Below are 16153 nucleotides of genomic sequence, written 5' to 3'. Positions count from 1 at the left end.
GTAAATTTACTACTTCCTCTCTCTTGATAAATGTGATTCATCAGTGTTAACACATAACTTTTGTCATCTTACTGCCCCTATGTGCTAAATAAAAGAGTTTACTGACAAAATGAAAATCATTTTCCTGTATGCACAGACATATAGGTAGGAAGGGACATCTGGAGATTACCTCGTCCAACCTCCTACATGGGAGGACTCAGCCAATTCAGGCTGCTCAGGGCTCTGCAGGCAGATTATTTTTACTGTCTCCAAAAATGGAGATCTTCCTAACTTTTTCAATACCCAATGCATGACTTTGCCATAATGAAAAAAACCCCCAAACTTAAATAACCTAATGTCTGTTCAGAACTTCTGGTACTGTGCCTGTTGTCTCTCGTCCCACACCTCTGTGTCTCAGAGGAGCCTATTTCCCTTGGCACAGCTTAAGATTGTGTCCTCTCGTTCTGTCAGTTACTGCCTGGAGAAAGAGACCAACCCCACCTGAGCACAGCCACCTTTCAGGGAGTTGCAGAGAGTGATAAGGTCACCTCTGAGTCTCCTTTTCTCCACTAAATATATGGAAAACATCACTTCCCTCAAATAATTCATACAAGTACTGGAATACTATTCATCATGTTTCAATAATGTTTTGCTTCTCAATGAAATAAACATACACTTGGAAATAAACACATACACATTAGTTTGCACATTGACTGCCATACAAATACACATTTTGAACCTTCCAATATGATGTGCAATCATGTAAACAAGGTGCTAAAGTAAAATATGTCATTAAAGGTCCCTATCCTAAAATAACACTGAGTACTTATTACACCAAAGCATGTATCTTATCCAAAAATGGAATAAAGTAAAAAAAAAATTCCTACAATTCTGAAAACTAAATTTAGAAGTCTTTTTAGTAATCACTGCCTGAGCTTTGATAATAATCCATGTGCAAGGAGGTAAAAATATAAAGAAATTAATAGATTAAGTGCTTTTTTAAAATTATGTCCTGGCAAATCCTAATATGAACACCAGCATGAATCAAAATTCCCTACACTGTTAAGCTATACAGAAATCAGCAATGATTCCTTTGTGCCTTGTATGCATTAAAACAAGTAATTCTTATTTCTATTTAGACAATATGATGTTATGAATCCGCAGAGAGATTATCAAACATAAGGGTATTTTCAAGTAGTAACTTGAGAGAAATAGAATTGTAAGGAAACTGATGAAGAAGTATACAGGGTTTCACAAATGCAGACCTGTCCAAATTAGATAATTAAAATGATAGCATGATTCTGACAGCTCCCTGATCTCTTCTAATATTTCATTAAATAGATCAAACACTGTTTCAACATTTTTCCTAGTTTATTTCAATATAAGTGATGTCAAAATCAGCTGTAGGCGGCTCAGACTACAATTCTTTCCATTGCGGTTAAAAAAATCTTTAAAGGTTCTTGCATTCAGAAATACTAAATATTTGCATTAATAATGCATTATGCTTGAATTTGTTACATAAATCCTGTTCCATAAGCAAAATGACTGAAGCTTTATCAATGCTAATAAATTACATTTACAAGTTATAGATAAAATTAGCTAGAATGCATAAAATAAGATTTAATGTAACTAAGAGAGAAAGCAAACTTTCCATTGCTAAGGAATAGAGTAGCCTTAACTGAGAGCTTAAGTCACACGATAATGGCCATATGCATTGGTTTAAATTAAAGTCAAGCTAAATATTTTACTTTTCAAAATAATTAGGACAGCTATAGGGGACTTTTTTATTCCCTATAGTGCAAATTCCAGTTAGCCATAATAATTTAATGGACAGTCAGGCCACACAATCTTATTAGCAAGGCTCCCCTTCAGCAGCTCCTGGAGTGAATTGTCATTCTCCCCCGGGAAAAGCCACCATCCCAATTTGCATCTCACATATAGTATTCTCTCAAAGGGACAAGCATATTTACCCTTCGAGCTTTATTTATCATCAGCATAACACATAATGTCCTATCCATTTTATTCACCATAGATTTTTACAAGTTCAAGCTGTGCATCTATGCTATTTACTACCGGTAACTTCATGCTCCATATGCAAAGTCTTTTTCTGATTGTAAACCAGTTTCACCTATTTCATTTTTGCCAGTAGCCAGAGATAAATAATACAGAATGGCATTGATTGCATATTTGCATTGCACATCCTGTTTAAACACATGCTTCATTTCTTCTTTAATACCCAAGAGAGGACCAGAAATGTCACTGACCCCATTAGAGTCATGCCACTCTCCAAGGCTACGTTTATACAGCAGAGTGAAGGTGCACTGGTGGCAGTGGTAGCAAAAAGGTAACAGAAGAATCTGCAGCATCTGCCAGCAAGTTACTGCATGACAAGTCCCACAGTAGGTCATTCCCAGCCTTCACTGACTACTTTGTCATCACTCTTCTCCTCACCTACATTAACTTTATGAGTGTAAGCACAGAGAAGTGTTTTCTTGTTAAAATCACACTTTTGTATTGCCACCCTTGACTATCTCTTCTTGACTGTTCTAAACTAAGAAAAAACAGAGTTTGGTACTCTGCCATTGACATATTTCTCTTAAGCCTCTTTGAATGGCAGTTTGGGGTATGGGGGCACAAACAGGGTCAGCAGGTATTTCAAGACCTGGCAGAGCTCTCTGCAGGAAGTGTGCCCTAGCTATGTGCAATTTAATGCAGTGATGTTCAGTGCACTGCTGTGAGCTGTTAAACTTTTCCCACCTCTTGTCTTAGAGGTCTCTCCAATCCAGGGAGATATGTAATCCTTGCACTAGTTTACAGCTTACATATGAAAGTTTCACCAGATGGCAAGATCATCACCAAGATGATGTGCACTTTTAGGATGTGTGGCATTCTTTGTTTGCTGTTTTATAAGTAATTCAAAACGGCAGAAAGAGATCTGCTTGATCTGCTTCCTCCTTCAACTGTCCACTGAACCTCCCTCAGAAGATGACAGAACAAATGAAGCAGAAGTACTCTAACAAGCTGCAGACATCTTGGTTAAAATATTTCCTTTACCAGCAGTAAGCCCTGCACTCCACTGGAAGTGTCATATTTCAGTTCAATGTACTATCTTATTTAATTTTCTTATTTTCTGCTTTCAACCACTTGTGCTCACTAACAGTAGTTACAGAGAGAAATACTAGATCAGCCTAAAAAAATAATCAAAAGAGGCCACATTCCACTACTGTTAGCAATTGAATTTGCCCATTGAGGGTTAATAGTTAAACCATTCCTATCTTATAGCTGAAAGGGAGGATGATTGCCTTTGAATAATCAAATTAAAATAACTAATAAATCCAACATATTCTGTTCAATGTCATCCTAGTTTATCATTTCCTAGCCACAGTCTATGGATTTGTGCTGTTAAATGAAAATGTAGTTAAACAGATAGAAATGTTTTTCAGGTATTATATCCCATGAATTTACAGTACAGAACAGGCAATCATAAAAATAGGCCTCTACAGTAATGCTGACTAAAATCAACTGACTCATTTGAAGTTTACGAATGTAGAACTTCTGTCAAACAATACATCTAGGCTCAGGTTCAACAATATTTAGTTTTGAAAATAAACACATTAAGGATAGATACATTTTGAGGAAAAGGGCTTGGATAAGGACCTGGATGGGCCAAAAGAAATGTTCTTGACAAGGTGTTCAAACTACCAATGTCAGAAGTTTCCCAGGAAGATAAGGAGGATAATAGGGCTTTTGCCCTTACACTGGATTTTGAAGCTTAACTCGTAAAGAACTTTATCCAAAGCCATTAAAGCCAATAGAATTCTCTCATTGACTTTAATGAGCTTTTGTTCAGGTCTTCTATATGGCAGCTGAAAGACTGCCATGCATAGCAAGCCCTAATTTTATAAAGCCCTTTCATATCCCCAGCTTGGAGGCATTTGGAAACATATAAATGTATAAATAAGAGCCTTATAAGATAAAATTTGCCTCTTTTACTTCTTAAAATTATGAGAGTTCTCAACACACATGTGTACATCCAGGAATATATCAGTTATTCTGTGCACTTATTAATAACTGTTTCTTAGATACCCTCACATATTGGTTGGATAACCATCTCTGCACTGCTGGATGCCAGCTCTAAACATTTAATCTAAACCAAGTACAGTTTGTAATGACTTTTCCCTTGATTTAGCCAGAATATTGGACACAGAATATAAATCGTTACTTTGTGTTTATGCTGATATTATCCTGGCCATGCAAGCAAAGAAAATATCTGATTTGGCATGAAGTTAACCCTTTAAATTTTTAAAGAAATTTAAAGCAGCAGAAAAGTCTAATACTTCATCAATTCTTTATAATATCTCCTGCATTTCTGGTCTAAGAAAGCAGAAACATTCCTAGGAACATTACTTTCATATTTCCTGTACTGTTGAACTACAACTCATAGTAAAAAAGTCCATCAAATAGAAAAATTACCAGAACACAAAACAAAAAGAAGAAACTTCAAAAAGTGGTCTCTTAATTAGAGAAGGTATTTATTATCACATTTCTCTAGTACGTCAAATAGGGAATGCTAACCAAATATTGTAAAAGCTTGACTTCATTCAGAATTTAGAAACAGCAAGAGTCAATTTAACAGAAATCTCTATCCTAGTCCAGGTAACTGAAAAAAACCCCAGCAATATGTATTTGTTTACCCCTTAAATAATAGTAAAAATATGCAAGTTCTCTAGATGTTTATTGGCTTCTATTCAAAACAGCTATTTTCACTGTTATGAATGGCTGACAGATTTCCAAACCTGAAACACATCAGTGTTAAAGCAATGGTATATGTATTACCTGCCATTCAGTACTACGCAAAGCATTTTTTAAAAGACAATTTACAATAGCCATGAATTAATTTAGTCCCGTATTAAGGACAGGTAATTAACATTTAACTTTTGATCATATACAAAGTTAATAGCATTTCTAATTCAGCGCTAACCATAGATGCCCTGTTATTTTTGTAATATCAATTAAGGCATTAATTTCAATCAAAGATATAATTAAGCAGAAAGGAAATAGTAAACCTTTGCAAATCTTAAGCATTTTTATTTTATTTACACACTTCAGAAAAATATGTGTCTATTCTTTAAAAATTCAATTTTAGTCCTTCCGAACCATGCAATAACAACTTATTATCTATTTTATAACATCTTTATAAACTAAATAAACATGATTTAATCAGGTCAATTTTTACAGTTTAGAAATTCATCTCTCCAAAGGTGCATGTAATTTAGAAGTTGATTGGTATCAGGGTTTTTGCTTTATCAACCTAACCCATTAGGCAATTACACATATTGTTATTCTCCAAGAGAAAAAAAAATATTCCAACATCTGTTCTCAATGTGCTTTTCCATAATTTCTTTTTATGCCCCATGTAACTCATTAAGTTCATCTACAAAACATTACCGAGTCTATCTGCAGTATAAATGTCCTTCTACTATACAATCACATGGAAATAGAAGAAATGGTAGCCTACAACACAGTCCACTTAAACTTCCCACTATTTCTACTACATCTTTTGATGAAAGAAAACATAATTTTGAAAGTCAGAATTGTGATACACATAATGTTTAACTAATGTCTTAAGTGACCTATATCCTAACAAAGTGAGAAAAATATTTCCATGTCTTACCATGTCTGCTCCTTACCACTGCTGCAGTCTTATGAGAGAACTTTTTATTCAAAAAGTAGATACCTTCTAAATGGCTTGAAAGAGTGATTTTAACATTTTAATTCACTTGTGCAAATAATCTCCAGAGTACAGAGGAGTAGAAGAAAATGTCCCAGTAACCTAAAGTCTTACATGTGTAGGATGAAAAGAACCTCGAGTGCAGCGTGTCCTTCTAAATGCACTTTCCATTTTCTTCTACAGACAAAAAACTTGTATATTTTATTATTCTAAAGCTAGTTTCAAACCCTGTGATCTCTTCTGCCCCTTCTGCTTGCATTCAGCGATTGCTGTTCTAATTTATTTTGAGAGGAAAATACCTATTTACAGCTGACTTGCCCATAATGTATTCATCAAAGCAATACAAGGTCATTCTTCCTGCAGAAAGATAAGGAATTCACTGTCAAAACCTGTCCTGCTAGCTCTCAAAAGTGCCATTGCTGTAAGAAAAGTGACATACTATCTGATGTTAGCTAACAATTGATGATTAATGTGAGGTCAAAACCTAGTGAAAAGGATTTACTAATATTTATGAACATCAGTGGATTGAGAAAAAATCTGAGGGTATTTAGATTTACCCAAACATTCTCTCTTGCATGAAAGCTGCATGGTGCCTACCTTGAGGATTTTCCCTTGTATGAATTTCTGTGTGAGCTGCTGTAAATCTGAAACCAATGTCCAACTGCTAAAGGCTCTTATGCTCTGAGACTACACTCGCAGTATATTTGTAAGTGAAAAGAAGATTAGTGGCTTTATGACTAAGATTTATGTTGGGAACAGAGAGTGACAGAGAAAAGCTTACCAAAGGGAGGAAAGAGATACCTGCACAGGATAAACAATTAATTCTGCAAGAAAGAACCTCTAAAACTAGATACTAGAAATCCTAGAAGATAGTAGAAGGAAAATAATAACGAAAAACAGCAAGATATACAAGCAAAAAAAAGGGAGACAAACTAAAATAAGGCATCATCATTACATACAGCAAATCAGACAGTAGCCTATTTTACATTATTTCCTCAGAACAAATTATTTCAATTTAATAACTGGACTAAACTTCAAGAAGCCAGACAAACTCATAAGGTCATTAATTCAATTAGTCAGTGGGATGCTTTTAGTATGAAATAGACGAGAAATGCATAAGGGTAGAAAAATCCATTCTTGACAACTTCCCTGTGACAAATAGTGGGGTTTTAAATAACATTAGAGGAATATTCTTTCTTAAAAACAGAGGAAAATCCTGCATGTGGAAGAGGCCTAAAAGAGTTTGTATTTCCACAGCAGGATACACAGTTTATGCAACTATTTCCTGCCTGCTAGATTAAGTTAAAACAAGAACAAGACTCTATACAAAGTGTAACAAAGCCAAAACCAAACCCAAACTACAACTCAGAGAAAGAATTTACTGTCCTCCTGATAAAAAGATGCACACTTTTACCCATCAAGAAACAGATTTTACAGGTTACATTTTCTTTTCATTCAATAGCCAAAGAAAATTTAAATATTTACTTTGGGAACTATTTCAAAATATCTCCACTATTGTCCACTGACCAATTTATCAGTTAACACTTGTTAAGCACAGTTACAGTTTCCCAATTCTTTATCCCAGCACTGGAACTAAAGCAAGACAAACCTCCCAGGAGGGAATCATTCCAAATTGTATCAGCTGGCAAAATATCCTCAGGGAGCATCTGTCAGCTACAGGGAGCTGGCTCACCCTCTGGCTACAATTCCAGTATATCCCTCCAAATTTAAAACCTCTACCACCTCTCCTTCCAAGTGGGGAACTGAAAGAAGACTTTATTCTTTTTATAATACCTGAGAAAAAACTCAGTATCCGCCGACCAAGATATTTTATAAAGTTCAATAAATCTCGCAAAAATAATAAAATTACAATCACAATTCATACTCGCTGTGTTTCATATATGTACATTTCTTCAGTTGCAAAGTGAGACATACAGAGAATCGACTTACAGGACCAAAAGCGTTGCTGTCAAAGCTGTGCCCATGGTGATCCCCTTCCACCCAAATATGACCATGTGGAACTTTCACATACTTCTTTTTGTATCCAATGGTTCTAAGCAGAATTGGAAAAAGTTGTTAGTTAAAAAGATTTTTAAAACAAACAAACCCCCAAACCAAAACACAAACAAAAATCCCCAACCCCAACGATGTTTTGTTAGGAAAATTCACATATTTCCTGGCTTGGAATTTGACCTTGCATACAACTCAGCACCAGCTTAAAACTACCTGCACTGAAATCCTTTGGACTTCAAGAGTGTTACTCAAGTCAAAATATACAAAAATTTTTATGAGCTGGTTGCACTATCCGGGTCTGTTTACTACATTATTTTGTCAGAAATCACAATACAAGAAAGGAAGAAGACACTTTTCAGTTAAATATAACTAACAGATTATTAACTCCACCTCTGTAATAACAACATTTTAAACCATCAGATTTTACCTCAGGTAAATACTAGTGAACATACATATGTTGCAGTCACATATAGATACTGTTTAAGACTGTGTTTCTTTACCAAAAATATACTGGTGTGTCTGAACAGGCCTCAGATTCAGAGCATGGATTCCTGAAATCATTCTGTCCTGGGGGTAGGATTTGTTCAGCTGTAACAAGCTAAATAGGACAAACTTAAAAAAAAACCTTTAAGAGAAGGCCAAGTGATGAAGAAAAATGACATTGATGCCATCCTCTACAGAAAATCATACTGTTGCAGCATGTCCCAGTATTACAAAATGACAAACTACAGATTAGTACTAAAGCTAAGGTGCAGAGTATGTAAAATTCCTGTATTTAGCTCCCCAAGTAGCTGTCATTTTCATAATGCCAGTCTGCTCCTACCGCACACTTCTGCTTTCTTTCAGATGGGACCTGTTATTCTGCAATCATTCATGCAGAGAAGTTGTCGTGCTTTAACCCCAGACAGCAATTGTCATGCACACTGAATTATTACCAGGATGAAGCATTTACAGATGGGACTATGAATAGTGATACCTCTTATTTAGTTTTGAATAAACAACTCTGTCCATAGACAGAAACAGAATTTTGATCCAGCTTGTTGTCTCCAGCTGCTCATTGCTTTTCACTGTCTGGAAGACATGCCCGCAGAGCAGAAGGCAAAAGAAGCACACTCCAAAACTAAAAAAAAAAAATCAACTGGAGAGAGAAAACCATCTTCACCAGGAGATTCAGCTGAACTGTGCAACAGTACTAATCAGGGATATTCACAAGTCAAAATGAAAAGATTGTGTTTGGGGAGGTTTGTTTTGGTTGGGGAGGAGGTGTGAGTATGTTAAAGGACAAGCTAATCAGTAGCTGGAGGCCATGAAATATTAGATGAATAAGGAATCTTCAAGAGTGTATTTTATTTACTTTGACTATATTACTCAAATAAAAACAATAATTACTTTATTTGCAAGTCACAAAATCTGACTAATCCTTTTTCAAACAGCTATTTTTTGGCAGCTAAAAGGATGAGCATTCCAGTACCATATTCTAATGGAATTCTACATGCACTTTCATTGAAAGCTAAAAAAATAATAGCCTATTTGCAGAAAAGAAAAAGACTGTTTTTCAGTTTTCTAGAACAGTGCCATATTACACATTATTCAAGACTAAATTTCTAAACCATTCAAAACAAAACGTTTAAACTGTCTCCTAGTTGGTAAATACATGATTTCTTAAACACAAAGAGTATGTTATAATAATTCAATAATTCAATTATGCTAAAAATCCAATTATACAATTTATTAATATGCAAATACTATTTTTTAAGAGTTATGGTATACAGTTTGGACAATAAATATTTATATCTGAGATTTCATAATGTTTAATTTCATTGATAGTTTCTTTCATAAAGTATCATCTATTTTACTGGTAAAATGTTTTAAAGTATAGGCTGAGAGTTGTCCATTAATTCTGCTGTTTGATTAGACACTTCTAAAAATTATTAAATGGGTCTCTTCCATCAGTGATAAAGGCAAACAATAGCTAAAAAATATTTAATTTTCTCTTCATTCATCCTCTTGAATACACAAGAGTATTTTGTGATAAAGTTTTGTTCCCTTACAGACCACATGCATAAGACTCTCACTCACAAGGGTGAAAGGATTTTAAAGTTAATTCTGCTGGCATGTTTACCTCATAAATGTCAAGAAAATAATATTGCAAAGGCCAGTCAGTGACTCAATTTCAGACCAGACACAATCTCTTATCCCCAGATAATCTCCTCCTTTATTATGATTGGGAAATCACTAAGAGGAAAAAAAAAAAGTTTTGCAATAAGTACTTAGGAACAAAATTGGAGGAAAAAAATGGTCTGCATGGATAGGTCTTATAAAGGTTTTCAAAGACCCTGTGAAAATCTAAGAGTTTAACATAGGTGTCTGGTGTGTTCTTTAAGGCCTAAGCAAAAACAAAAAGATTACAGAGTGCAGTAATTATAATTGGTTCTTTTTATAATTTCTAAAACATGGTAAATACTTATTTCTTTTCTACTCTTTAAATAGGCATCATAAATCAGAATATTTTTCTAAAATTACGCAAAAATAAAGTCTCTTGTAGTGATTAAAGAGGAATTATATACCACACTCTCATATGGAAAAAAGCCAATTATTGTATGGAAATACTTTTTACTTAGAGGAAATAGAATTTAAATTTACAATGTTAATAAACATATTAAGGAAATAGGGGAGAAAAAAAAAAAAAACAAATGGAAAAAACCCCAGCAGTTCTAATTGTCTACTTTAGTAGATAGGAGTGATACTTCTTGGATAAAACCCTCGAAGTCAGCAGTTAAATGTAGAACCCTGCATGTATGGGTTATATAAATCATCAGATTTTTCCCACATGTAGGCTCAACAGAAAAAAAAGATATATTGTAAAAAATAAGTGCCCACATACCTGTGAACAGAAGAGAGAAGGCAAGAAAATCTATTTCCCTAAAACAATTCCTTCAAAATGTTACTGCAGTATTTGCATAGGGCAGTTATCTGGGGACTTTGTATCCGCTCTAGCAATACTGCTGCAAACACTGTCCTTTGGAACACTTTGGAATTAGAAAGCAAAGCTTGATTCGATATTTTCACTGCATGCATTAATAACAAACCACAGCAAAGCCTCATGTTACAGTGAACTGGATCTTCTGTTTCTTGATACTGGTTATATTTTTTAAATAATTTCTTTGTTGCATTACTCTCCAACAGAGCAGTAAAGTATTCCTGCAAAAAAAACCAGACTACAGGCTTTAGAAAGCCATGTTTGGTTCACAGTGGTAGGCTACTTTTAATTACTCTTGCAAAGACTGTTCATATTTTTAAAATAAAAACCCACAAACCTGGTTTCCTTCCTAAGAAGAGAACCCAAATTGATTCATAGTCAAAATTAGCCATTGACCCTCTTTTCCATGAATCCTGCAGAAATTTTAATCTCTGACCTAAATTGCAAGGAAGAGACCATATGTGCGTGCTACAATGGCAGTATGGATCCTGATCTAAATGTACAAACTACCATTCATTTGTTTCACTAGTTAAACATTTTAGCTGGGCATGCTGAAATAAAACTACTGTCCATCTTTTTGTGCAATTCTACAAGGACAAACATCATTTTTGAAAAGCATTGACTCCATGCTTTTTCTTAAGGATAGCCTTGAAGACTACTGCTATCACATTTGGGGGTTTAGATCTATCTAAATGAATAACAGTTTTAAGTGTAATGATGAATAGTTTTGTGAAAAATAAATACAATTCAAAGTGAAAAATATTTTGGAATGCTTCTAGCACTCTTCAACAATGGCTACAAAACAAAAATCCTCAAGGCAAATAGCAAAAGCACTATTAGCTCATTGGGAATTTTACATCAATTCCTTGTGAGAGGCTACAAAGGAATTGCAGTCAATAATATAGCATTCTGAAAGCAATGCAAACTTCCATTTTTCTTTCTTAGTTGAGCATCCTTAGACTCATTTCTCTGACTGACTGTAACCATGACCTCTGTTACCTCTAACTCATGAAGTTTTTAATTAAATTTAGAAGATATCTGAATGAATTCTTAAGAGAAAAGTTGCTGTAAGTAATAATTAACTTAGTATTTCTTAATTTCATATCTAGTTCATTAGCATGAGTAATAATTACTGAACAATCTCTTAAACTTCATAAAGCCTCTAGTAATGAAGAGTCTTTCACTTTCTTAAATTTACTATCTTGCAATAAAAAATAAAAAATATTTAACGTCTCTTATTCTTCCCAATTAAATGGTTTGTTTTAGCAATAATACAGCCAGAGACAGATTTTGGTATATAGAATCCAAAAATCTGTTAAAAACTATATTGGTGTGAGCAAAAAAAAAAAAAAAATTTAGGTTTTACTCAAGTCTTTGACACATTAGTAATAATCACCTATGCTGATGCTGCTCAAACTGTAGTTGAAATCTCATTGGCTTAAGAACAGGGTCTACAGGAGTTGCAGTAATTTGCTTGTTCAGACCATAATGGAATTGCATTTATCTTTTTAGACATTTTTACAGAAGTTGGTCTGAAATTCTGATTTACTTTTTCTTACAAGAGGTACATTTTGAACCTTTGAAAAGTTGTTGGTTTTGGGTTTTTTTTTTTTTCCCCCACAATTTAATAGCTAACAGATGTACTTATAGCTATCCTTGGCTGAGAAATAATTTCAATCTTGACAGTCAAAAATGAGCTCTATATGGTATTCTAACCACCTGCCCACAAGCAAGAAAAATCTGCTTTTTTAGGATGTGGTAGCAGTGCCAAAGCAAGCAACTTGGCTCGGCTAAGCTGGATGAGGAATGGATGCCTTCAGTTTGATTTGACCTTGAGAAATCCAAAGGTCTCAGCAATCTGCATATCTTTGAGTGTCATCAGGGAGTAGACACTGTAGATAATATCCTGTTTGCAGAGATAAAACAAAAATACAAACTCTTTTGTAAAGTATGATAGCTAGTTTCTATCATACTAAACAACTTTCTCCAAGCAACATGAATTGCTGTACATGTTTATTGGGTTTTCATGGCCAGGTTTTGGTAGCGTGAGGTCTACAGGAGTGGCTCTGTGAGTCACAAGCTTCCTCCATGTCCAAAAAGCCCAATGCCAGCCAGCTCCAAGATGGACCTGCTGCTGGCCATTGCCTTGCCCAACAGAAATAATGATAGGGCCTGTTGGAAAACAGAATAAAGAAGGGGGGAAAGTTGCTGTACAATGGTAATTGCAGTAAATGAGTCCTAATATGTGCTAGCTCTGCGCACACCATGGTCAGTGAAGAAGGAGGAGGAGGTGCTCCAGGTACCAGAGCAGAAATTCCCTTTCAGATCCTAGTGCAGACCCTGGTGAGTCAGGCTGCCCCTCTGCAGCCCATGGATGTCCATGGCTGAGTAGAGTTCCACGCGCAGCCCATGGAGGAACCCCCACTGGATCAAGTAGACACTTGAAGGAGGCTATGACCCCATGGGAAGCCTACTCTGGAGCAGGCTCCTGGCAGAACCTGTGGTCCCATGGAGAGATGAGTCCATGCTGGAGTAAATTTTCCTTCAGGACTTGCTACCCCTCAGAGGATACTAGATAAGTCTGTTCCTGAAGGACTGCTCTCAATGGAAGGGACCCATGCTGAAGCTCATGAAGAACTGCTAAGTGTGAGAAGGAGTCACATAGGAAAAGTTCATGCTGTAGACTGTCCCATCAGAGAAACACCAAGACCAAGTAGGAGAAGAGCGTGTGGAGTCCTCTCCTTGTGGGGGAAGGAGCAGCAGGGATGTGATGAAATAATCACAACACCCATTCCATGTTCCCCTGCACCACTGCTGAGGAAGAGGGAGAAAAATTGAAAGTAAAGTTGAGTCAAGGAAAAAGGGAGTGGTGGAAGAAGGTGTTTTAAAGATTTGCGTTTATTTCTCATTATCCTACCCTCATTTGCTTGGTAATAAAATATACTAATTTCCCCAAGCTGAGTTAGTTTTGCCCAAGATGGTAACTGGTGAGTGATCTCTGTTTGTCCTTACTCCACCCATGGGAATTCTGTTCTATTTTTTTCTCTCATGTTCTGCTGAGGAGGAGAGTGACAAGCAGCTTTGGTGGGCACCTGGAATTCAGCCAGGGTCAACACACCATAATGTGGAACTTTTTCCACATACATCCATATTAATCAAATTCACAGAATGAAAAAATGCTAAGATATTCAATTTCAAGTGACACCCAGATCCCAGAACCTTACTGCAATATAACATGTAAGTTTTATTAGTGTCACTGCAGGGATCTTACACATGACACTAAACACCTTCCAGCTCCTAAGAAATCTCCTTTTTCACTTCCAACACAGGCATACAGCCATCTGTGCCTTTCTACTTTAACTCTTCCCTTACATGTACAGCTATTAACTTTCACCTCAGAGCTGGAGTCTATTTGCCATATAAGCTGCAGATCCACCAGTTATTGAGAGGCCTGACTATAAAAAATCAGAACTTGGAAAGTGTTGGATCCCTAATGCTTCAGGTATTGCTTCATAAGCATTGCCAGACCTGCTATATTGAGATGTGCACCCCCAAAGGAAGACATGTAGAGAGATGACAGAATCTTGAACAAAATACTCCCATTCAGTGATATTAGGAATAGCCATTATGGAGGCAGTGATTTCCTCTGCCTGTAATTGGGTAAATTTTTGATTATATAAACTCCATTTTACTTTGTGCCATTAAATACTTTGAAGTCTCAGGAAAAATGAATACTAACTTTTTAATTAATACTAACTTAATACTACTGTTTTCCTCATTTGGAACAGAATTATCATAACAAAAACATCTCCCTTTTTAATAAACAGGTAAAGCAATTAAAGCAAGCTGAACTACAAATGCTCTCTTTTTTTCCCAGCTAAAGCATTCTACCAAATTGCACCAGTGCAGGTTCCTATAACTCAACAGTGCTACATACAAGTAGAAATCTGACATGGAAAGTACAGGAGATGTTTGTAGCTCTGCTTCATTAGTTAGATAATTTCTCACAAAGCATGTCTTTCTTAAAAAAATAGTGATTTACCCATTACTCGCTTCAGCAGCATTACTATAATGCAGGTAAAAACTTTTAAAATACAGGGTATTCAGGAGAACTACTGGATTTGTGCATATTTATCTAAAATGATAATATGATTGAAAGGACAAAAAATAAGCCGGTTCATCTACTAGAGAGAATAGTCTCATTTCAAGCCTGACATTCCCTTGTTAACACTCCATTTTATATGAGAGAGGACACTGTAACAAGAAAGAGAGTAGAAATAATTATGAGTGAAAAGATCATTGTTGTGAGATTCACAAAATGTATGGCTTCATTGCTATGGGCAAAAGGATCCTTGATAGATCAATTTACCAGAAAAAGATGCTAATCATACCTCTGGATCCAGACATATTTGATCAAAACAAACCAAAGACTTAGAAGGAGCAATTAATGACTCTTAACTCCCTCAACATCACATTTCCCAGATAATTGCTCAAGTTTATGTTCAAAGCATATGTCAATGCAATTCATTTTTCTTTGTTTCTTTTTCTGTTTTTTTCTTTCTTCCTTTCTTTCCTGAATTTTCAAAAATATCTTCAAAATACTCTCAAGCTTTTAAATGAGGAAGCAGCTTTGGAGCTGCTGCTGTTTTGTATGATCAATATAAATGATAAAATAAATGTTTTATCTCAATGCTCTTTACCTTCATATATCTCTTTCTGGGGAAGATTTTCATGATTTCTGACATTCGCTAAGAATGTTTCCCAAAGCTACAATTTAATTTGATCTTGGATGATAATGATATGAGTTGATAGCATTTCTAGAATTGATTTTATTTTCCTGTGCTTTAGACATATAGCGTATATCTAGGGCCTAGGTTTTTCCCCCCTTGATACTTTTACCAGTGTGTAGGTACTTGTATCACAAAGGTCTGTTATACTGGTGCTGGCAAACACACCATAAGTTGATTCAAAATAGCTGCAGCTGACAGAAGTTCTTTACTATGTCTTGTGAATTGTAGAGTTCTAGAGGCAGTACTTATCAGCAATGCCAAGGGATCTGGATTTTAAGGAAATAATTTCTCCTTGGGTAAAATTTCTTTTCATTCATTTTCAGTCACTTTTTATGATTCCCATTTCCAGCCTCACACTGTTTTTCTGTATTTTGTTTCCAATTCATACAACCTTCCTTCAGAAACTGTAGAAGGCCACTGCAGATCCCCATGCACATAACACTCAACAGCACAAAAATTTCCCTCCATTCCTGAGAGCTTACCTAGTCAGGAGGCATGAAGCATTTAATATTTCTTGTTCCGGCAATGCAGAACAAATTTTGCTCCCACTGCTAAGATCAACTAACAGTAGCTTCCCTCACAGAGATGACTTTATCACTTTTTCCTGTAATGTCTGTGAATAGTTTAGTTCTTGGTCTTTCTACCCTTTATTTTTGTGCT

At 35.5% G+C, this 16153-nt stretch overlaps 1 protein-coding gene across 1 annotated transcript in view; it reads right to left on the bottom strand.

The window, feature by feature from the left end:
- Positions 1-16153, bottom strand: part of IMMP2L (inner mitochondrial membrane peptidase subunit 2) — a 405886-nt gene that overhangs the window by 84770 nt on the left and 304963 nt on the right. The window contains exon 5 of the mRNA XM_066319018.1: positions 7661-7763. Coding sequence (XP_066175115.1) covers positions 7661-7763 — 103 coding nt within the window. The remainder of the gene's footprint in view (positions 1-7660; positions 7764-16153) is intronic.

This window comes from Sylvia atricapilla, chromosome 5 (assembly GCF_009819655.1).
Source record: "Sylvia atricapilla isolate bSylAtr1 chromosome 5, bSylAtr1.pri, whole genome shotgun sequence".
Lineage (NCBI taxonomy): Eukaryota > Metazoa > Chordata > Aves > Passeriformes > Sylviidae > Sylvia > Sylvia atricapilla.
The sequence above is the reverse complement of the archived record's forward strand: the minus strand, read 5'-3'. Positions and strand labels throughout refer to the sequence as shown.